Source organism: Labrus bergylta, chromosome 4, assembly GCF_963930695.1.
Source record: "Labrus bergylta chromosome 4, fLabBer1.1, whole genome shotgun sequence".
Lineage (NCBI taxonomy): Eukaryota > Metazoa > Chordata > Actinopteri > Labriformes > Labridae > Labrus > Labrus bergylta.
The window spans coordinates 4,204,957-4,229,326 of NC_089198.1; the positions used below are offsets into that span (position 1 = coordinate 4,204,957).

At 44.0% G+C, this 24,370-nt stretch overlaps 1 protein-coding gene across 1 annotated transcript in view; it reads left to right on the plus strand.

The window, feature by feature from the left end:
* The window catches only part of myo10 (myosin X), a 116,719-nt gene that overhangs the window by 55,890 nt on the left and 36,459 nt on the right, over positions 1-24,370 (plus strand). Inside the window, exons 4-17 of the mRNA XM_065953533.1 lie at positions 4,921-5,108; positions 17,767-17,901; positions 18,001-18,125; positions 18,508-18,521; positions 18,638-18,722; positions 18,895-18,998; positions 19,869-19,998; positions 20,342-20,463; positions 20,989-21,135; positions 21,413-21,513; positions 22,414-22,480; positions 23,594-23,686; positions 24,053-24,121; positions 24,265-24,347. Of these exons, the coding sequence (XP_065809605.1) occupies positions 4,921-5,108; positions 17,767-17,901; positions 18,001-18,125; positions 18,508-18,521; positions 18,638-18,722; positions 18,895-18,998; positions 19,869-19,998; positions 20,342-20,463; positions 20,989-21,135; positions 21,413-21,513; positions 22,414-22,480; positions 23,594-23,686; positions 24,053-24,121; positions 24,265-24,347 (1,463 nt within the window). The remainder of the gene's footprint in view (positions 1-4,920; positions 5,109-17,766; positions 17,902-18,000; positions 18,126-18,507; positions 18,522-18,637; positions 18,723-18,894; positions 18,999-19,868; positions 19,999-20,341; positions 20,464-20,988; positions 21,136-21,412; positions 21,514-22,413; positions 22,481-23,593; positions 23,687-24,052; positions 24,122-24,264; positions 24,348-24,370) is intronic.

The following is a 24,370-nucleotide window of genomic DNA, read 5'->3' on the forward strand; positions in this document are numbered from 1 at the left end:
TCCATGGACACTCTGAGTGTGGTTTAAAACCCAGTTAAAGTTAGAGAAAGCATTGTTCTTATCACACTGCCTAAGAGATCTGAGGTGAACCTCAAACTGAATGCATATTTATCCTCCACCCTCTACCACTTTTCTGTGTGGTAGAATCTGAATAAAAAAAACTGACTCTGCTCCCACTTAGAGCTAGAATTCAATCTGAGCCCCTTCTTTGTAAATATTGTTCAAACTTTGGCACATGACATGACACTGAATCCATGAAACTGTTGGAGCTGTGTGAACCTGTGTCATAAATACCTCGGGTTGAGGACCTCAGACAAACAATGTAAACGTGTGGATCTCACGTTTCTCGCGTCACCTCTGTGGTATGACTCTGAGCGTTTAAAACCACACACGCAGGACGAGGGGGGACCGAGGGTAATCACACCAGCCAATAAGGGGGGACGGGGGGGGGGTTAGCTCTCAGCCAGGGTGCTGCCGTGGAAACTGTTACCAGGCCGGGGAAACGGGGTGATCTAATTGAGTCCAAATGGTTGTAATTCATCGAGTTAAGGCGAGGCATCCAAAGTACTTTTTTAGTGTTTCTCTAGGCGCTGTTCAACTCAAGAGTAACCCCCCCCTCCCGAGGTTGCATTAATGTGTAAATGTATCTATTGAAGCTTCTCATTCATCATGAACACCAACAACTCCAAAAAAAATATCCTGAAGGGAAGATAAATGTAGAGAAACCAACACCTCTGATTTCAAAAGGTTTCCACCAAACGGTCCAGTTTGGTTCTGCACGGCACGGCTCGGTACGACTAACCCTGATCTTGCTTGGGTTTCCACAGCCAGACGGCCCCTGCCCCTAACCTGCTGGGCAGAGTGTAAGCTGGATGGCGATATCCACATTAGCTATAGCAGTGCGACATAAATAGTCCAACATCACCTAACCAGAGTCTTAGAATAATCAATGCACATATCAGACTCTTTTCTTTGTAGACTTTTTATAGTTTATTTTGACCTTTCAGTAAAAATGAAATCCAGGAACATTCATCCAAAACTGTGAAACTAAAACCTTAACCGAGGGATTTCTCCCCGGGAACACGCATGCAGCTTTGACCTTTACAGGGTGTAAATGTTTTCAGTGGCAGGGTGTTTCTCATTAGACTTTTCCCCTGAGCTCAAGTACAAACCCCAAACATTACATGGCACTACATAAGCATCGCTGAGACATTTACATGATGAGCTGAGTGAAGCGGTGAGCCCCCCAAGCCAAGAGACCGGCCCCACTGTAAACTGTTTACACTGCACGAGGTACACTGACCTGCAGCGCTGTGTTTACACTGAGCTCCGTCTGAGAGATAACACACCTGTTGATTTATGATCCACCGCATGTAACTATGACAGCATCCCTCCTCCTCCTCCTCCTCCTCCTCCTCCTCGTCCTCTCTAGGGTGCAGTGCCAGCTCATTTGCACAGGGAGGGTGAGTCTGCAGTCTGTATTTGTCATGTAAATACTGTTACCTCAACTGCCATTCAAATGTCCCCGCATCCTGCTTGGATGTAGGTCAGGCAGTCAGTAGGTCGTTTGAATTGGAGCGAGTTTAAAGAGCGAGTCTGGGCAGGTGTTTGAACGGGAGGGGAGAGGCTGGTGGATCAAAAAACACAAAACAGAGTATGACTTCAGATCTTCTTCTTTGACCTCGTCTTTAAAAAAAAGGTTTTGTATATTTTTGTTTTGAGAGCTGAAATGCCCCCAGGAAATGTCTTTCCCCGCACCAACAAAGAAAAAAAAGAGCTATAAAGGCTTCAATGTCATCAAAGGAGCCTGATGAAAGTAGACCTATTCTGCTGATCCCTGTTTTTAAAGACTCACACATTAGTGTTAAAAAGGTGGGTGCCAGATACAACAAGCACGCAGCTGTTTTTGTCAGTGGAGTCTGGTGGCTTTGATAAATGTGATATTACCTCTAACAGAAGGCACAAAAAGGGTCTGACTCTGACAATAAGGTCTTTCTCTGTAATGTTTTCTAACACTGAATAATAGTCTGAGGCATTTAATGACAAAAAACAAACTTAAAGGTCACATATTCTCCTTCTCTTCTTCAGTGTAAATAAGTCTCAGAGCTCCTCAAAACATGTGTGTGAAGTTTCTTGTTCTAAATCCACTCTGATCCTGTATTTGATCATGTCTATAAACCCCTCTATTTCAGCCCTGCTCAGAACAGACTGTTTCTGTGTCTGTACCTTTAAATATGTAAATGAGCTGTGTCTGACCACGCCCCCTCTCTGGAAGGGCTTGGGTGTACTTGGTCTTTCTCGCTCCATGTCCTATTGTTTACGGTGAGAAGGCAGACTCAGAGGGCTGAACAAACACCTAGCTGTGGGAGTGTCACCCACCTGGGGGAGGGGCTACTGCCCTTTGTGATGTCATGAAGGGAAAATCTCCAAACGGCCTGTTTGAGCACACATTTTCTGAAAAGTGGAGCAGGCAGAAGACAGAGAGGATGGACTTTTCTCATGATTGGGGGGTTTGTAGACGGACTAGAGACACATGTTAGAGTTAGAGAAACATGAAGTGTGTGATCTTTAAGTCTCCAACGATTCACTTGCAGTACTTACAGCATGTTTCATTGCTCTTGACTAAAGCAGCCTTCTGTAGCATTTCCCCAAACTTTTTGTATGTATTTTCTAATTAGACCACAAAGTATGAAAGCTACTGCAGGGCCAAGGTTTAAAAATAAAGGAACTCCCCCATTAAAGTCTCTGGAAACTCTCAGCAGAAGTTATTTTCTGAGAAACTTTCTTTGAGTATTTCCACTCTGCTTACGCTCTTTAAACACATTTAGACCTACAACAAACCAACCAACCCAGCTTTCTTTCCATGCCTTATACTGCACATTGTCATTATTATCATTGAGTTGTCCATATAGAGGCCTGAACATTGTTTCACCTCAGACACGGCAGAATATATTGAAAGGACACATTTCTTCTATCTTGTATTTGGAAACTGTTTGTGACCGACTTCTGTAATGAGGAGAGAATCTTCTGTTTTCAGTTAATCTGCTTGTTTTAGCACGAGCTCTGACATCTTGAAACTCCTCTCTAATATAATAAACCCTGACTACCTGTATTTAAGGTGATTCAACAATAATAAACAGCTGTGGCTGCAGAGAGAAAACATCTGGCTTCAGTAAAAAAAAAGCAAAACGAGCAGAAAAACACCTTTTCAAGACTTAAACAAAGACGCTGAAGAATCTGATAACCCTGTGACGGACAGGAGACTGTTTGCTTTCAGGAGTCGTCCCGGGATTTTTATGGTCTCAGTGAGGCCCACTGGAGATGAACCGGATAAGAGAGAGTGCTCCGTATGTCTCCTTCTTCTTAATGCATCTCGTCTCCTCAGGGCTTCGGCCACTCTCGCCCATAATGCCAGATTATGGGAACACTGTGCTCTGCTGTAATGAGATTTTCACTTTCAGTCCAAGTTGTGAAGACAAAAATGTTCTTGTTTTTTAGAAAACTCTGATGGAAAGAGGTGATGTTTGTGGAGCTTTTATGTTCATAATGATCATGTTTACTTGTGAGAAAGGAACAACCACATCAAGTCGGCAAGTTGGGCAACTAATTATTTCCCGAGTGGTCCAACTTGAGCAAGCGTCCATGTGCATTTTCCAACCTCGGAAACTCGTTTATTCGATGTGTCTGACACCACATGAAAGCTGGGTAACAACCATAACACCTACGGGTCACCAAGAGTCACCATGTAACTTCACGAGCATGTCTTTGGACTGTGGGAGGACGCATTAGGAGAGCATCCACACGTGCATGGGGAGAACATCAGGCTCCTGTCAGACGGGGATTCAAACCAGAAACCTCCTCGCTTATCAAATGATATCAAAATGGACTCGCATTGGGAAGTCAAGGCTCTGCAGCTCTTCCCAAATGAAGCAACGTGTTTCTTCCCGTCCCCGAGTGACTCTTATGATGCTGCTGTAAACACTTCTCAAACCAGATCCAAGGCGGAGGTAGAAAGCCCTCGTTGTTTTTCTCGTGCTGATTTGCTGCCTGTTTTCCACGCCTGCCTATTTATCCATTAGTCACCACCGCAGCACCGAAGCTTCTGCCAAGACTTACTCCGGCTTCACACAAGCTTCTATTTCAACAGTTTGGTTTTGTTTGGCTTTGAACTTTGAAATATGAACTCTGGTTTTGGAAAACGTGCAGTTTGTGGGAGGGTGGTGAAAGAGAGACAGAAGGTCAAATGTGTTGAGTTGCTTTGACTCGACTGATGGAGAGATTTTGTGGGGTTGTCCTCCTGAAAGTTGAAGATTTGAACCTTGAGTCGGGAATCCTGTTGAGTCGACTTTCAATAAGTCACAGGAAGATAACCGATACGTTTTGGGTGCATCGTTTTACGCAGATGATCATGCGAGGCTGTACACTTTAAGAATGAGGTCTCAAAGTGACTCTTCAGTGTTTTTCATTCACAACGTTTGGAGATGATTTATCCAATGAGGTCTCTTCGTCTCCAAAACAAACAGACCGTGTGATTACAAACTGGCAAAAACACTTAACAGAGTGGTTAAATGGAGGGGGGGGGGGAACTGTTCAGCATGCACAGGTCGTCCAGGAGGACTGTGAGCTAAACTGCTGCTAACATGGTTCTTGGTGCTCAGCTTGCTTTTGAAAAATGGAGAGAGGTTAAACACAGAAAGGTTTACAGACCCATGCAGAGCTGGCTAAACACTGAAGCTTCAGAGTCCACCACATGGTGACCTGAGTGAGGGGGGGGGGAGACAGCTCTCTATGATGTTTAGAATTTGGATTGCACTTACCATCTTCTTGCACCGCATCATGAATACTTAATTAACAACCTCTGCTTTACCTTCATGCTTTTGTTTCCGGCTGATCTAATTTTTTTCCTTTTTCATTCCTCAGACGTACATCGGCTCCATCCTGGCAGCGGTGAACCCTTACCAGCTCCTCCCGGGCCTGTACGACCGGCAGGCCGTGGAGCAGTACAGCCGACACCACCTCGGCGAAATCTCCCCGCACATCTTTGCCGTCGCCAACGAGTGTTACCGCTCGCTGTGGAAGAGGCTGCAGAACCAGTGTGTCCTCATCAGGTAGGAGACTGGGTCTTCATACTTTGAGCGCTGCAGATTTTCACTCCCAGGGAGGAAAAAAGGTTTAAATTGTCTTCCAGCTGACGATTTCTGTAGCATTTAGTAAAGTCAAAGCTTTCACTTTCTGTTCAGCTGTGTACCTCTTCTAGTACCATCTTTCTTTTTTACCATGCAAAGTCTGAAAACCTGCTAGCTGAGGGTACACTAGTGAGCTCTCAGCCTACACTAACATTGATAGTTGTAAAGTATAGCACGCGAGCTGCTCTACCAACCCTCTCTGGTCACTCATCTTGATCTTTCAATCAAACTGGACCTCCACAAAGTTGATTTACTTCCGATGTGTTCCTGTTTTCTTTCAATGCAGAAATATTTCCTCATGAGGGGGAAGAGCTGCTAAAACGTCTCGTCACCGGCCTGGTCTGATCACATTTTGTGCAGCTCTCGGCCGCTTGAAATGAACAAAGACTGTAGGCAAATTTAAACTGCAGCAGGTGCAGCCGTGACGGCGCATTAATACTGCTATATAAGAAACTGCTAACTTTCTAAATGAAAAAAGTGGTATGAATCGAGCTTCTTTATACGCTGAATTTTATGGATAGCCAGGGTGAAGTTAAGGGAAACGTTTGACTCTTTAAAGCTGAAAAATAGATTTGTGGCCACTAGAGGGCAGCAGAAACGTCTTTAACAAGATGAAAAATTAAATAAACTGTGGCACGCTGAAAATTCCTTTACTATCATTTCATTGCAGGGGAACAACATGTTTTCACTTTTAACTTTCTCAGGTTCACAGCAAATTCATTTTTTAATAGTAAAGTTAGTGTTCCTGCAACCGACCGGCACCTGAGAACGTAGGTTGGCTGGTCACGGGCGACCCTGTTGGTCATTTCCATCATGATAATTAGACGCTGGCTGAAAACGATGCACCAGATGTTTCTTCACCTCCACGTCATCCGATCAACTTTTGCTGACTTGATTTTGTTTCTTACATGAAATGCCCTGTCAGGATTTTCTTACCTTTCTCGTCAGAAGCCGTCTAATTTTGTGGTTTCTATAAACTGTTGTGGTCTCCAGCTCGTTCAGTCCCCCCCCTCCTCTCTTGCTGTGCCAAACACTTTGATCACCCCCGCTCCCCCGTGCAGTTTGGCTGCCGCTCTGAGGAATCGGAGCGCTACATGCTACATCCACTCACTCTCCTACTATCTCCATCCTCTGTCCTTCCTCACATCCTTCCCCTTTTAGTTTCAGCCGGACAACTTTCACATCCTCAGTCGCTCCATTGTTCTCTCAGACGGAGACCTTTGAAACACGGGGTTATTTTTACATGTATGGAATGATAATATTTGGCCCCAGATTTAGCAGAGAGAGCGGATGCGGAGGACATGACAGTGTTGGACTCTGTGGGAAACCTGCTGTGTTTGTGGTCGTCGAGGTATCCTGAATACTCGGACATGGGACTTTACCCGTGTCCTGTGGCGACATCAGGTCCTAAAATAACTGCAGATTTCAGAGAATTATGTAAAAACAGAGCGAATACAGCAGGAGAAGTCATTTTGAATGAAGCACCTGCAAACTTTGCTGCAACCAGGGACTAAAACCGAATTCATTCTCATCGTTTAAAGTCCGCTCTTATAACCAGCTCAGTCCAGGTTAAAGGTGACACACACACATCTCGTCTTGTCTCTGGTGGTATTAAGACTGCACGTCTGTAAGGAGTGGAGCGTGCTGACTTCAAGACTTTCAAGAAAATTTACTTGAAAATAGAAAAATGAGAAAATTGCTCCAACAAAAATGAGATGAAACTTCCACAGCTTGAACAGTGGAGGTGTTAAAGTGTCAGCCTGTTGCTTCAGGCACCAGTGCTGCAGTCTTCTGACAATTAGCATGGGTTATTTTACAGCCCCCCTGTGTGGCCCTGTTTCACTGGCATTCTGGGTAATGAGACGCACATTTTCTCATTTTTTTATTAACGTCAGCTGGTTTGAGTTTGTGAAGACAGCAGAAAGAAAGTGAGCTGTGGTTTTAACTTTTATTGTTCATGAATGATGAGAAAGCACGCCCTCAGTCAGGGTTCAAACTCCTCTTCATCAGTCTCAGGTTAGTCTGCAGCTTTCTGCATGAGTTCATGAACATCATTTTAACTGAACACTGCCACGACTGTAGAGAAACCTACCGCTGGAAATATGATGAAATCTGCTTTTCTTCCCTTGTTATCCTGTTTATTGCGTGGGAAACGATGGTAATGAAAATGCATTTGAGATCCTATTTTGCCGTTTGGGACAGGTTCACACCTTAAAAAAACCACTTGCTTGGTTTGTTTTTTTCATTCATCATAGCAGAGGAGATACTCGTATACCAAATCCACCGGGCTAAACAGCCACACAAAAAAAAGTCCCAAGGCTGGGATACGTGCAAAAATAGTCTCTTTAATGAAGACATGAGAGGTCAAAGGTGAGCAACAGTCAAGGACTGAAACGTTTGCTGCTGTTTTTGTTCTCCTTTTTTGCACTGTGAGTGTCACTTTTTTAATGCCCTGAGTAGGCGCAGTCTCAAACCTCCTGACATATCAGTTTATGCTGAAGTAGGAACTTGTTTATTTGTTGTAATATGTAAGATTCTGTTAACCTGACAACGATTTCTGCAGAAAAAGACAACCTTTTGTTGTTTGCACGACAACAGCACTTCACTGGTTCCAGAGTGAAAACGTAAAAAAAAAAAAATCGTCTCCATCGTCGTGTAAACCGGCAACAAACAGTTTCTCTGAAAACTGTTACATTTCGCACACGTGCATTACACTTTCCATTAACGACCCGCTATGAGCGAGTAGGTGGACTACAAAAACAATGGCCGACTCCTGAGTTTGGTTTGTGATCATTTAACTGGCAGGACACTAAGTCAACATTTTCAAAAAGTGTACTCACTTTGTAGTGTCGGGTCACTTGGAGTAACATCCCCACGTCATCGTCTGTCCACACTAACGTTTCTGCATCAGCCATCTTTGTATGTAAAGATGTGTTCATACGGTAAATCTCACGTACATTGAAGATCGTTTTCTCCTTAGAGAAATCAACATTGACTGTGAGTTTCCAACAGAATTTAAACCCTGGTCCATTAGATGAGTCAGGTGTCCTCTATCACCTGACTCCAGCAGCACATTGACACAGGAGGCAGATTCCCAAAAAATAACACTGAAGACTACCAGCAGAGTCATATTCTTCAGCTTTTGGACACACAGACCGAGTGATGATGACCCTTGTTTCCTGTGTTTATTTAAAGTCATTCACTTAAAGGGAAGATGTGGTGACTGTAAGAACATGGATATGTTGAGTATTTCCATGTTTATCTGTTTGGATGAGAAGAAGCAGCAGCTCAGTGCGTGCAGGCTCACCTCACATGCTTCCCTCTTGTTCAGCACAGAATGTCTTTTGTCCGTCCTGCAGGATGTCAGTCAGTGGGAAGAATGTGCACCGCAGCGAGGCGTAAACACAAACATGTCACATTGTCGTGGACGGAGACCCCCCCCCCCCCCCCCCCCACCGAGCTCCACAATGCCGCCATTCTGTTCTGCAAAGACGTATCGCTGCTTTAGATCTGCCTCGTGTTTGTCCTCATCCTGGTACTTTTCCTGCTCATCTATCGGAGGGTTCAGCGGCCTCGTCTCGTCTTCCTTTTCATAAAAACATTATTGTGCATTTTCACTCCTGAACTCTGTCGCCACAGACCTGGAGTTTATGAAAACACTTAATTTACCACAGAAGAAGAAGAAAAAACAACACAGGGTTTGGATGAGTCGTTTTTCCATGACAGCAGCAGCTCATGAATCGATGCAGGCGGAGAGGACGACCACAGACCACAGCCGTGACCTTTAACTGAAGTCTCCGCTCAAACACAACCTGTCTGTTAGAAGAGCTTAAATGACACACACACACACACACACACACACACACACACATATTTCATACTACAGCTCGATGTTTGGTTGCATCACAGGGTCATTAAAGGTCGCACATTAAGAGCTGTGAAACAATAGTTTTGTAACATATTGAAACGTACGATTAAAACTCTGAGTTCGTGTTTACAAACGTGAGCTGCATCATGAGCTCTAAGCAGGTTTTACATTTTAACCTTAAAGGAAGAATATGCAACTTTTTGATCCAGCAGATGTCGCCCTTGAGCTCCAGCATGAAACAGAAACAACTTGAGCTGCATTGTTGTGTTAGCATGCTAATGCTAGCTGGTATCTTCACACTGCATGTAAATTTACCTGAAATGAGCGTGATCTAGAAACACAGTTAAGCAGTGAGTACAGTATGTTATTCTTCTTTTCTCTAGTCCCTCAATTAAACAACTTTTATACACGAGGGGAGGAGTCAGCCGGCCGTCCCGGCGATGTAAACAAACTGAAGATAGGACTCGGACAGCATCACAGACAGTCATGACTCAGAGTTATTTTCAGAGGATAAACTTGATTTCTGCTTTAATTATGTGTAAAATGTTGCACATTCAGCCTTTAAGGTCTTTCTTCCATCCATCGTTACCATGTCAGCAACACGTGAAGATTTCTCAGACTGAATTTTAAAAACTTACTCGTCACTCTCTCAGGTGTAGAAAGTATAAATATAACTGCTTGTCTTTGACCTCTTTTGACCCCAAATCAGTGCGAGTGTCACTCTGAAACCTTCTTGTTTAAGAGTCTTACTACCTGAAGCTGTTAATTGTTGCCCTCCAGCAACGCACTAAACTCCAGCTGCACCGGTGGAGCTTAAAGAGGGAGGGTCTACGCATGTGTGCTCGAGTACGGTCCGCGGGAAATGTGAACGCAACAGTGCTCAAACGAGGAAGAGGAGCGCTATATGACGTCATTCTAAATGGCTCCTGAGCTGCATGGTGCATGTGGCCGTAAGAAAAGGGGTCATTGTTGGCGTCTCAGAAATAACAAAAACATCCACAGTTAGGAAGATAGACTCATCCCTGAGTGGTTGTCATGGTTACTTCTTCTTTCTGCTTCTTGGTGGATTTGTAAGCCAACTATCTCTTTCATTCTGTTTAGAGGCTTTTTTCATCGAGGAGAAGATGAAGTAGAAGCTTCCCCCATGCATGAGTTGGATCTTGTGATACGTGGAGTTGAAGTTGCAGTAAACAGCTGGAGCCGCCCGCTGTGGGTGATGGATGTGTGTGAGGCTGTGAATAACTGCAGGGCGGAGCAGAGACACACACTTTGTTTTGAACTGATTGTTAAGGGTTTTTCGCTGAAGGCTGTGTTGGGCGAGGTTAACGTCAGGATGGAGGTCTGAGTGCCAAACCTTTTACAAAAAATGACCAGTCTAACACTTCTTCTTCTGACTCGACATATCGTACCCTGATGACCAGGGTTTGACACCTGCAACACACTCAGGAGTGTTTGGGTTTATTAATCATAATCACTGCAACAAGTGCAACACATTCTCTAAGACGCTGGTCCTTTAAAACCTTTAAACTGGACTTCTTTTTTTGTTATTTATTTGCTAAAAAAAAAAAAAGGAGCAGCTGACCGGTCTAATGTGTTCTGAACCCCTTCAAAGTATTCAAAAACAAGTCGATCAGATTATAGGTATTTTAACTCAGTGTGTGAATTCTGAATTCTGTGTTTCGAGAAAAGAGGGATTAAAAAAAGAGTTTGAAACACGACTTTTACAGCCCGGTCTGACGCTCGTAAACCTGCTCGTGTTTGACACCTGAAGTTAGTTTTTTTGGTGTTGGATCACTGACTCAGAGTCAAAGTGCTGCCCAGCTGCCACAGTACGTGGTCTGCTTCTCAATGATCTCTGACACACAAACACTTCCCCTGTCACGCCCCCCCCCCCCCTCGCCCAGAAAACACCAAAGCCACCTCAGAGCGGACCCTCGTAAAAAAACATGTAACATGGAAGAACCCCCCCACCCACACAGAGAAAGGATCGAGTGTGTGTGTGAGGAAGAAGAGCTATAAATTTGCAAGCTGGCACTTTGAGGCGGGGCAGGAAGCTTTCTCGATGGTTTTAGGGATTGTGGGTAATCAGATCCAGGCGAAGGGAGGAGAAGGAAACAGGAGCTGCTGTAAGAAAGAGAGGATGAGGAGGAAAGTAACACAAGGCGTCTGCTCATTAATGTCCATGCTCTGCAGAGACCCGCCTGCGTCTAACTGAAGCCCCTCCTGTTGTGTTTTTGAAGCTGCAGATTTCAGCAAGAACTCGTTCTGAACCACCGACCGAGAAAGTCCTGGAAAACCTCCAAACATGTGTTGCTCCGAGCGAATGCCACCATGGCTGTTTTAGTCTTTCTTCATGAAATAAAAAACAAATAAGCAGGAGATGATTCAGAGTTCTGACTCGTGTGTTTTAACGACCCGACACCCTGCATGGTGCTGTTTCACTGTTTCTGTGTCTTTAAATATTCAGCAGTAACAAATAAAATCTGAAAACCTCTCACATCAAGACGTCATGGTCACAGTCTGTGAAGGCTGGATTATACTTCTTTGACTCAAGGCTGTTTAGTGAGTACTTCAGACCTGTGCATGGCGTCTACGTAGCTCTGCAATGCTGCGCCTACAAATGCTTGTTGGCTGTCCGATTTCTATGCTATAGTTATATCTCCCCCTCCCCTCAAAAGGCTTCTGTCTTCTGCCAGGCCGTCGTTGTAAATAAGAATCTGTTCATAATGACCGGCCTGGTTAAATAAAGGTAAAACAAAACAAAACAAAATAAATTAAATTAAATTAAATTAAATTAAATTAAATTAAATTAAATTAAATTAAGAAAAATAAAATAAATAAATAAATAATAAAATAAAATAAAATAAAATAGGTTCTGGTTCTTCCACATTCTGTGCTTGCTTTTGTACGGGAAACCATGGCAACTGAAACTGAAACTCACATTGGGAACCCGGATCCGAGTACACTTGACCCCAAAGTCCTTGAAATACTGTACTTGGGTACCCTGCCTGAGTCCGTTCATATGGTGGGGGGGGGGGGGGGGGGGGTTATGGAAAGTTCAGTGACTCTTGTGTTAGTGTTTGTTGAGTTTTATTCTGAAAAACTGGCGAGCCTCATTTGTCAACAGAGCTGTCAATCATCATAATGTTGCACCCCCTTTTGATAACTAATTAACACAAAACTTCTCAGAAAAACAAACACTTGGACATAAATCTGCATCATAAGAATGACCTTTAATAAAAACCATGTGTGAAAAAATATTTTGATCGTATTGTTTTACCCATGTCCAATCTGTTCACATGGAGGAGGCGGAGCTTATGACCTCTACTGCAGCCAGCCAGTAGAGGATGCACTCTCTAAGCCTTTAAGTCAAAGAGTATGTTTATATTTTTAACTTTCAGGACATTTCTTAAATATGAAATGAAAGAAATCAGACCAGCTTTACTTTGCAGATTTAGATTTTTAGGTTCAACTAGCTCTAATAATGAAGAATCTCATATTGCCGCTGTTTCTAGAAGATGTCTAAAGGTCAGAATGGTACGATCTTAAACCTTTGAATGAGCTTCTTCACTCAGAACAACACTAAGAGATCATCATGTTGACATTGTTGTGACTGGCTGCTGTTGTGTTTTAGACACTAAACAACCCAGATTAGATTTAATTACACCGTTTTAAAGGGTGTTACCACGCACAGCTAACGCCCGTCCAGACGCAGCAGTTTGTCCCTGACCTCCTGACCACAGAGGTGGGCGGGAGGTCAAACTGGAGCCTCTCTAGCCAGGGTTAATCGCTCCGGCATGTGGGGGCCACAGAAGCCCTGCAGCAGAAAAGATACCCGAGAGCTTTCCTCCTAGGATGAGTCTCTACGTTGTCCGAAACCTGGAGTCAGATAAATGATGAGACAGAAGTGTGACCAATGGAAGGCATGCATCACAAGAAGGCATGAAGGGGAAAGGAAAACGTGCACATCTATAGTTAGTTAGTTAGTTTACGGAGAAACAGACCAGCATCAGGTTTTTTGTTTTTGTTTCAGAGCTGATCTGTGACTTCTTAGAAATAACAGAGGAGGAGTGGAGGCGGTGGAGATGGTCGCTGAGGTTTAAGCCTTGTTTTGGTTGGCCTTTGTGAAGAAAGAAAAAGACATCGAGTTGAATAAATGGAGGGACTTTTAGCCAGGGGGAAGAAAAGTGAGTTAGAAAGCTCTTATTTCTGGTTGTGGTTAAAATAATAAAGTCATCTGGAGCTGAAAAAATAAGAAGTTTGGTTTGAAGTTGGGCTGAAAAAAAAAAGATTAAAAGCAGCTCAAGGTCTTTGTTTTTTATTTTTTATTTGATTGGGTCTCATTTCCTCCTCGCTGCTCAGAATCTCAAACAGAGTCTGCAGCTTTGCTCCTCGCTACAAAAGACCTGAATGAGGTCCAGAGCCGAAGGGGAGGGGAGGGGGTTATACCTTGGGTGGCAAAAGCACGCCGAGAGCCAGGGAGTAGTACAAAAGCAAGCGTGCAGTAGAGTTGTGTGTGTCCTAGTTTGGGTAAGCTGGCATGAGGCCAGAGGTCTTTTAAATGAGTTACATGTAGCCGGTCTTTTCAGACACTGTCGTCAAAGCTGTTTGAATAAGTTGCACACACCGAGCTCTTTGGAGTAAGAGGCTGTCCCTGAAAGAGAGTTGGACCCACTGTTGGAAAGAGATGTGGTCTCTGTTTCTCTTCACTCAGTCGCTCACTCAGGCACTGCAGCCCTGAACCTTTCTGGAAACCTTTGAGAGGAGCTGTGTGTGTGAGAACCAAGCGACAACCTCCGGGCTTGTAAAATGAAGCCGATGCAGAAGTGAAAAAATCCTGCAGTATGTAGAGTGTCCACTAGAGGCTGGAACCCAGGAAGTCATATACACACAACAGGCAAAAAAGCAGTTTTTACAGCAGAGATTAACATGTTTACAGCCTGGTACATGAACCAAATAGGTCTGATTAGTTATTGTCATCATGGCACACACTGTAAAAAAAATTTAAAAGGTCTCTTTTTTGATTTTTAAAACGATACTTGTTATCCATAGTTAGGCGCGTAACTGCCCTGATTGACAGGTTGGCGCGAGGTAACGATCAGTCAAGAGGTTTAAAACCCGCCTCAGCTCCAGCTCTCAGCCTGTCGTTAGATTGACTGAAAGTTAGACTGAGACAGGATTTCCAACATGGCGGCTGCTGCCGATGAGCCTCCAGCGCCCCCTGCAGGAACAGACGGGTGACGTCACTCAGGCTTCTACCTGATAGATTTGGTTTTTCACTGTCAACTGGTTGTTCTGACTTTGATATTTATGAAAAGTTGACATGTAAATCTGGATAGTTTGACTTTAAGTTCTCTTGTTAGAACTGTTTGTTAAACTGAGGAACTTTAGAAAGAAACTGTAAAGGTGTATTTTGTTTGTGTGTTTGAAGTCGGTCGTCCAAAGCTTTCCACATGAGGCCATGAACAGCTGACATCTCTCACTGAGAAAACAAAGATAATTTCTGCTTTATTAAACTCGTCTCTGGTGGTGGTGAAGGAAAGAGGGGAGATGTTTCTCACAGTGCCAGGCCTGAGCAGCCTGCTGTATATAAACTGTCCTGTGAGGAAACACCCGACCATTATCCAAATCAAATGAAGAGTTTGGTTCCTAAAACGAAGCACACCTACACTCAGGAAAGTTTACAGACGACGTTTAAGATGCCACACACAGGATTTTAAAACGACCGGGTGCTCTCTCCTCAAGCCTCAGATCACTATAACCGTCCTGTTCTCACGACAAAAACCATCAAAATAAACAGCTGTTTGTTTGAAGTTTATTTGACCTATTTTACAGTAAATTACAGTAAAGTATTTTACAAGTTCTTATTTAAACCATAATATTCACCTTTCTCTAATTATCCTCTCTTTACAATTAGATGTCTAAATTGTAGAAGTTGTTATTTCTAACATGACACCTTTTATTGCTAAACTCTAACCAGACTTTGCGTTTTCATTATTTCTAACTTGACCCTTCAGCCCCTGTGTTTACAAAACGAGGACTTCATGGGGATCTGGATCCTTCTATTTTGAGCATATAAGGTCAATGACCAAGCTGTATTATTGTAAAAGCAGGAAGTGAGGATGTTTTGACTTAAAGGTGACATATCCTCCTCCTCCTCTTCTTCAGTTTAAATAAGTCTCAGAGCTCCTCAAAACATGTGTGTGAAGTTTCTTGTTCTGAATCCACTCTGATCCTGTATTTGATCATGCCTATAAACCCCTCTATTTCAGCCCTGCTCAGAACAGGCTGTTTCTGTGTCTGTACCTTTAAATGTGTAAATGAGCTGTGTCTGACCACGCCCCCTCTCTGGAAGGGCTTGGGCTTTCTCGCTCCATGTCCTATTGTTTACGGTGAGAAGGCAGACTCAGAGGGCAGAACAAACACCTAGCTGTGGGAGTGTCACCCACCTGGGGGAGGGGCTACTGCCCTTTGTGATGTCATGAAGGGAAAATCTCCAAACAGCCTGTTTGAGCACACATTTTCTGAAAAGTGGAGCAGGCAAAAGACGGAGACCTCTTGATGTTCAAACCTTTACTCAGACAAAGAAAGGCGACAGACATTGTTGTAGTTTATATTTATGACCCCTCGGTTCATCTTCTAAAGGTCTCTGAGAGATTTAGTGACACCTCCTCTATGAGGCCGTCTGTTTGTCTTCTGGGGACTAATGAGTTGGTGTCAGTGTAATGAGTTTACATGTTAATAATTAACAGAGCCAGCCTGAAGCTCGTATTGTGCACCTGTGGGGTTGTCAGGTTCATGTTTAGTGTGAGGGGTTTCCTCAGGCGTCACGCTGTGTCCAGTATTTAAATAAAAGGAGGTAGAGGATTAAAAGGTGAACGTACAGAGTCATGTTTCCAAGCAGAGGGACGCTGACTGAGCTGGGGCGTGAGATCGCGTTTGCATTTTGCGTTCAGTCATTGAGAAGTCAAATAAAAACTAAAGCAAAGCTGCGGTCGACGTTTATCGACCTCTGTTTCGGAAAAAAAAAACACCAAAAACAAACAATGAGCAGAAGGACTCATCGACCTCTTCAGCAGACACACTTTGGTTGTGATTCTGTCCACTGGATGACAGTTTAGGTTTTCAACAAATCCTGAAAAATATCAGACAAAATTCCAGCTACAAGAGTATAATCTCAGGACCCTCTGGTTATGTAACGATGGGAATCAGCCTCTGGGAGTGACGGCTAATTTTTCAGGGCTTCTAGGCTGGAGTTAGCATTGAGGGACTTCCATCCCAAAACAATGTTCTTGGCATCACTCTCAAACTCTTAGCCTCTGTCGCTGAATCAAACAGTGCATAGATGGGCTACCTGGCTGCTTTCTAGCTGAAGTCTGGTGGTAGAGTAGAGCCATTAAGCAGGCCACTGGTGCGCTCTGTGTTTATGGGTTTGACGCTATTCTCCCTGTTGCAAGTTATCCTACTCGTAGATCGACTTTGAAACGACTATTTCAAGGTGTAAAAGTTCCATATTGTTGCTTTAATTCAGATTTAATTTCCACTGCACGTATCTGCTTCTGTCATGTCATAAATGTTCAACTTCAGGAGCTTTTCATCCAGTATTTCATTTATAGGAAAAGCACTTGTCGATGGCAACACATAGCTAATAAGCACTGCCAATGCCGCCATCTAGTGGTGGACTTTTGTTTACATGCAGCCTTGATATTTCCCATGCATGTGTAAAAATGACCTCCATGTGGTTCAGTCATGAGTCAGTTCTGTACACCTAATCCACATCTGACCTGATTTTCTGTTGAGCAAACACGACTTTAGAGGAGTTTATTCAAGAGCACAAACAGCCTGCGGGCAGCGACACACTCGCTCACCTTCCCTGAACACACACTCCAGCCACACGCACACACACACACACACACTTTTCTCATGTTCTCACAAACTGAGGTCAGACTCATGTAACATTATTTCTCTGCTTCAGTTAAAAGTCTTAAACGAGGCTGGAAGCTGGCGGACACGAAATTTAAACCGAAAGTGTCAAAATGTGGCAAAATGGATCTCTCTTTTTAAAACCAGTTCAGCTCACAAACACGACCGAGAGCTCCAACAGGAAGGTCTGGAAACTTGTAAAACACTTTTCGGTGCCCCAATCCCAACTTTTTTTTAAATATGTTGCTGGTTTCAAATTCAAATATGCCTTAGATTTTCCACATTTCTCAGTTTCAACATTTGATATGCTGTCTTTGTGCTTTTTTCAACTTAAAATCGGGGTTTCAATGTTTTGCTTATTCTGTTTTTTATAACCATTTAACACAGTGTTTCAGCTTCATTGGAAACAGCGTTGTATTTTAGCCTTCTCACTGTAAGATTTCAGTTTTTTTAAAAGATGTATTTTAGGGCTTTTTCTTCCCCCATTGGAAAGATAGGACGGGGGATAGAGTTAGAAACATAGGGGAGAGAGAGAGAGAGTGTGGGTAACGTCATGTGGGGAAAGTTGCCACAGATAGGACCCGATCCTGGGCCGCCTGCCCCTGAGGACTTCAACCTCTGCACATGGGGCGCATGCTCTAACCACTAACCTAACGCATCCCTCATATTTGTGATCCTGATTCTAAATATTCAGATTGTGGTGCTACGTTGCACTCGTGGAAACACAGTGTTTTCTCTCATCAGCTCGATCATTAGACTTAATGTTTGCGTGTTCTTTTTCCCCGTCAGCGGAGAGAGCGGCGCCGGGAAAACAGAAAGCACAAAGCTGATCCTGAAGTTCCTGTCGGCCATGAGCCAGCACTCCCTGGAGGTGTCGTCCAGAGACAGGACGTCGCACGTGGAGGAGGCGCTGCTGGAGAGCAGGTCGGCATGATTTAGAAATGGGATTTTTTTGGTGGCAACATTTTTTTTTAGAAAACCCCCTCATATGATAATCACCATGCTTCTTTAATGTCTCCACAGTCCCATCATGGAGGCCTTTGGAAACGCCAAGACCGTCTACAACAACAACTCCAGTCGCTTCGGGAAGTTCGTCCAGCTGCATTTCAGTCAGAAGGGAAACATCCAGGGAGGCAGGATCGTCGACTGTATCCTTTAAAAACTGTTTAGTGTTGAGAGAGTGAGACACCTGGTTTAATCAAGCAGCAACCTCAGGTGTTGAAAAATGAAACACAGGAAGTCACATACACACCCATTCAAAGAAATACTGTTTTTACAGCAGAGATTAACATGTTTACAGCCTGGTTCAAAAAACCAAATAGGACATGATTGATAGTTTGTCAGGAGGCTTTAAACCCGCCTCAGCTCCAGCTCTCAGCCTGTCGTTAGGTTGACTGAAAGTTAGGCTGAGACAGCATTTCCAGCATGGCGGCTGCTGCCATAGAGATTGAATCGTTCAGCTTGTTTGTAGAGTTTCAGCTGAGTCTTTACGTCTGTTACGAGCCTTGACTGAGACTCCTCTGACCGCAGACCTCTTAGAGAAGGTGAGTGTCCGCCACGCTGACGAGGATGAAAGGATGCAAATATTTAACACACTCATTTCAAACATGCAGAGGGTCACCGTTTCATGGTAAACAAAAATGTCTCTTTGAATCTCCAGAATCGAGTCGTCCGGCAGAACCCAGGAGAGAGAAACTATCACATCTTCTACGCCCTGTTGGCGGGAACCAACAACCAGCAGAGAGGTCGGTCACAGAGAACTCAATGTTAAATAAAATATAAAACAATCACAGTAGAGAGGATACTATCGTACTCCTGTGATTAAAGGAGAGATTTAGATGTTATTTAAACAGTGATATTTGTTTATGTTGTTTTTTTTGTCTATATTGTGTAATTGTGTATGTTGTGTTGTTTCAGAGGCGTTTGGGTTGACCCAGCCTGACAGCTACCACTACCTGAGACAGTCCAGCTGCACCGCAGACAAGACAATCAACGACAACAGCACCTTTCACGATGTTCTGGTACGCAAAAAAAAAAAAAAACAGCTCCTCCTTAACTAAACTCCATAATCCAGGTCTACACTCCCTCCCTCCCACTACGCTCTGCCAATGAAAGGCCTCTGATCCAACCTTCACAACAGGGCTCTAAGTCTCTAACTAGACTCTTCTCCTCTGTCGCTCCCTGAGGGTGGAAAGAACTAACAAACTCCATGTGATCTGCAGAGTCCCTCTGCACCTTTAAGAAAAAGCTAAAGACCCAGCTCTTTATGAACACCTACGACCTTAATGATGATGGTTTTGTTTGATAATGATGATATTTAGGATGGTTTTGATGCAGATATGATGATAAGTGCAAAAAAGCTGCAGTACCTTGAGTGTCCACTTGAGGCTCTCTGCAGAAGCCAAGAAAGTCCCATTAATCCCCATATTAAAATGCAAATGTTTACAGCAGTGGTAAACATGTTTACAGCCTGGTGCAAAAAACTATTTGGTGTCAAGAGTGGTTTCTTAAGTGGTTCACATGGTACCATGGATTCATGTTTTATAACTCATCGAATTGAATATCATGAGGGCTTAGTCTTAAGCATACATTTGCATCATTCGGGGCGTGGCTGAGTTAACTGACAGGTGGCATTGTAGCTGTGTCAGGAGGCTTAAGGCCCCACCTCAGCATTTCCAATATGGCCACCGCCATTACTTGGCTTCATAACCCTTTTTTGAACCCTCTGGGATGCCGTCACCTTGCCTACGTCCATATGTTTTACAGTCTATAAATGAGAACATGACGCTACGACTTCTGCTGTCATCAACTCTCCGTGTGTGTGTGTGTGTGTGTGTGTGTGTGTGTGTGTGTGTGTGTGTGTGTGTGTGTGTGTGCTTGTGTTTTCACAGAATGCCATGCGAACGATGCAGTTCACAGAGGAGAACATCGGGGAGATCCTGCGCCTCCTCGCTGGGGTCCTGCACACGGGGAACATCGAGTTCATGACAGCCGGAGGAGCTCAAGTATCCTCCAAATCAGGTCTGAGAGTTTCTCCTCACCGTCGACACCTCCCTCTGCTTTACACCTCTTCAAGTTCTATCTTTCAGTCGCGATGTTCGATTCTTAGAATAACCACTTGAGCCTGTCAGTGTTTAAAAAAAACAAGATCTTTTAGCGGACATATTTGAGTTGTTAAAGCCTGTTTGGTGGCTGCAAGCTGAAGAAATCTATTGTTGCAAATTCCCAAACTTTGTACCTGTTTTTGATTTAAACGCCCAATAGCCTGGTTTATAAATGTACCTGAGTTCCTCACCTTCTTTAGATCTCTTTTCTGTTAAGATATCATTTTGAAGACGATGCTCTTTTGTGTGTTTGTCGACAGCTGCCCTCAGTCGGACGTCGGACCTCCTCGGGCTGAACTCAGATCAGCTGGCCGAGGTCCTGACTCATCGCTCCATGATCCTCAGGGGGGAGGAGATCTCCACGCCGCTCACAGTGGAACAGGTACCACACCTGTATATTAACCTGACACCTCACACACGTCTCAATGAGGGTAAAAACATCGGCCACGTTCTGCTACCAAAAAGTTACTGATATTAGAGCTGGCTAAACACTGAAGCTTCAGTGTACAACAACGTGGCAAACTGCATGCACATCGACTCTCGGGAGGAGGGGGGGGTTTAGACAGCTCTCTTCAATGTTTTGAATTTGGACTGCAGTACCCATTTGAAACACTAGGTGTCAGAGTTACATATTGCTCCTTATTCTGACAGATGTCATGTTAACACATTGAGTGTTGTCTCTCTCTCCTCTCCCCTCCTCTCCCCTCCTCTCCTCTCCTCTCCTCTCCCCTCCTCTCCTCTCCTCTCCTCTCCTCTCCTCTCCTCTCCTCTCCTCTCCTCTCCTTTCCCCTCCTCTCCTCTCCTCTCCCCTCCTCTCCTCTCCCCTCCTCTCCTCTCTCCTCTCCTCTCCTCTCCCCTCCTCTCCTCTCCCCTCCTCTCCCCTCCTCTCCTCTCCTCTCCTCTGCAGGCCATCGACTCCAGAGACTCCATGGCCATGGCACTTTACTCCCAGTGTTTCAACTGGATCACCCGCAAGCTCAACAACCGCATCAGAGGGAAAGAAGACTTCAAATCCATCTGCATCCTGGACATCTTTGGATTTGAGAACTTCGAGGTGAGTGTTTAAGCTCGAGGAAGGATTAACAGTGAAAACTTGAACCCAGACTGGAGACAAGGGATGAATACAGTTTATTGAATTTAAATCAATTAAATTCCCTCACTCCAGCACACTCAATTAAGCTCAATCATGTGACTTATTGTTTCCCCCGTTCCCTCGCATTTTAATCCGTTTTTGAATCATTTATTGAGGAATCATTAAACACACCTCAGGGCCTCCTTGTGTATCAGCTAATTAACTCTCTGTTTGTGTTCTCGTTTGTTTTCCCCCACAGGTCAACCGCTTCGAGCAGTTCAACATCAACTATGCAAACGAGAAGCTTCAGGAATATTTTAACAAGCACATCTTCTCCCTGGAGCAACTTGAATACAACAAGTAGGTGGAGGTTGTTTTTTATTGTGACGATGGATCCTTTTGAATTATTTAATTCAGGGGCGTGTTCAGACGTTTCTGACTGGGGGGGGGGGGGGGGGCGACCTCGGGCAGTGACTCATGCAGGGGTGGCCCACACACATATATGAACTTTATTTTTTTACCCTTCCTATCCCCACCAAGGATATACTAGTAGGTAACGCAGTTCTCTGCGGACTCAAAAAGAAGATGAACTTAGAAAAATAAATTGAATGTGAAGCTGGTAGCCTCGTGGTTAGAGCGCGCACCTCGTGTTTGGAGGCTGTAGTCGTCCGGGAGGCGGCTTCAGTACGGGTTGTACGACTCTTTTTAAATTTAAGACTTATTCCTGAATTAAAACCAGTTTTATAATCCTAATCCTCTCGTATTTCTCCTTTTAATGAGGCTATATTATCAGTCATAGGAAACTAATACCTTTGAGGTGTTTTGGATGTTTAAGGCAGTCGTTCTCAGAGCAGCCTCAGAGCAGAGGAAAGCCTCCACCCCCCCCCCCCCCCCCCCAGATCTTTGGTGCCCTCACGAAGGCGTCATTGACCCCAGTTTGGGAACCAATGGTTTGAGGAACCAGCAAGTTAAAAATGTCTCATAGGCCAGCTTTATTTTAGGTCAGAGCTCCCCCTAGTGGCCAACTAGACAGATTATTATTGATCCCTAAAGGGTCAGAAGTTAGAGGTAAGAGAGATGTCACATGACCAAAGATGTATCTGCTCACTTTGACCTGGTTCACTGATCCTCTGTGTGTGTGTGTGTGTGTGTGTGTGTGTGTGTGTGTGTGTGTGTGTGTGTGTGTGTGTGTGTGTGTGTGTGTGTGTGTGTGTGTTTGTTTGTTTGTTTGTTTGTTTGTGTGTTTGTTTGTTCCTCCAGGGAAGGTCTTGTTTGGGTCGACATCAACTGGATGGACAACGGCGAGTGTCTGGATCTGATCGAGAAGGTTTGTCTGGGAGATTCAGAAATGTGTTTTGTTTGACGAGAGAACAGAAGAAAGGAGGATGACATTTCTGTTTCAGAGACCTTTGAACACTTTTAAATCATCCACACATTTTATTTACTCTTCTCTCCTCTGGTATCGAGTCGTTTCCGGTCGTCTTTCTTTAGATCTCGACTTGTTTTTCAACATTTTCTCGAGAGAAGAAGAAGCTGCTCCTTCGGTTGGCTGTTACGGTTTATTTAAAAAGCTTGTCTCTCGTGACAACAGGATCACTATCTGGCAGTGTTGTAGTACTTAAATCGGTCTTGGTCTCAAGACCAGGAAAGCATTTTTACTCGGTCTTGTCTCGGACTCAGACTGAGCGGACTTTTAAAATCAGGACCACCACTGATGGGCTGTTTTTCCACAACTTCAATTCATTGAGGACTCTGGCCTCGGGTGTGTCTTTGTCTCGGTTAGAGGGGTCTTGACTAGTGGTTCTCAATTGGTCTAGCCTCAGGACCCAACACCAACTCGTTATCAAGACATCGGGACCCACATTTTGGATATTTATCAACCAATGAGATTTGAATAAGAAAAATCTCAGACGGTACAAAACATATGACAAAAACAAAGAAATGAAACAAAAAACCCCAGGCACACTTTCGCGACCCACTTTTGGGTCCCGACCCACCAGTTGAGAACCACTGGTCTGGACTACAACACTACCATCTGGTGATGTAGATCACAAATCGAGAGGCTGGTCTCTGTGATGGACGAGACCCCGACACACCATCCTGTCATAAATAAGTAAAAGAGTCGAGATCCTGAGAAAGTGGAACAGTCGATCAAATGTGTGGATCTCTGCTCAGGGCTTCTGAACGACTGATGAGATGTTTTGAAACAGTGTCGATGATATTTACCCAAAGCTTTGTGTCAACAAGGGGACAGAAAAAGACTTTATGAAACATGAACTTTGACAAACAGGTTAAAAAAATATCCAAACAGAAAAACATAGAATGAAAAGATGATGCTTAAAAAAACCTGTTTGATGGAGAGGATGAGAAAAACAGCTGGGGCAGTGATGATGATGATGATGATGATGATGATGATGATGATGTCTTTGTGTTGCCATAGAAACTGGGCCTCCTGGCACTGATGAACGAGGAGAGTCACTTCCCCAAAGCCACAGACGACACCTTACTGGAGAAACTTCACAGCCAGCACTCAGTACGACCTTTTTTCACTTTCAACACAAATATTCTGCTCCTGTAGCCAAGACGTCCATATTTATACAACAGTTATTTGTATAAACACTGTGATACAAATTATCTGAATTTAGGATTTCTGAATTTCTTATTTTTATTCCCACTGTCTTTGTTCAACATCACATTCAAACCTTCAAGTAGTGAAAAGGTGATTTGAATAAATGGGAGTAGATATTTAAAATATGGACTGAAGCTTTGCAGCCTTTTATGACCAATAAAAGACTTTGGGTCCACAGAACCAACGTTCAAAGGGACGACTTCTTTTCATCTGTTCACTTTTGACTTTGTGATTTTGTCGTTGATGTTTGTTTTCTTCCTCCCGCTGCAGAAAAACTCTTTCTATGTGAAACCACGTGTGGCTGTGCACTACTTTGGAGTCAGGCACTATGCAGGAGAGGTGAGATCCTGACGTCTGCTTTGTTTTTCTGACCTAAAGTGACGACTCATTGCACTTTGTTACCAGTGTTAAACCAAAAACCACATCCCTTTTTCTCTTTGTTCCTATAAAACTCTCTGCCGCCCCCTTGTGGCTGGTTGCAGGTGGTGTACGACGTGAGGGGGATGTTGGAGAAGAACAGAGACACTTTCAGGGACGACATCCTCAACCTGCTGAGGGAGAGCAGGTAGGATGCTGCGTTTCTTGCTT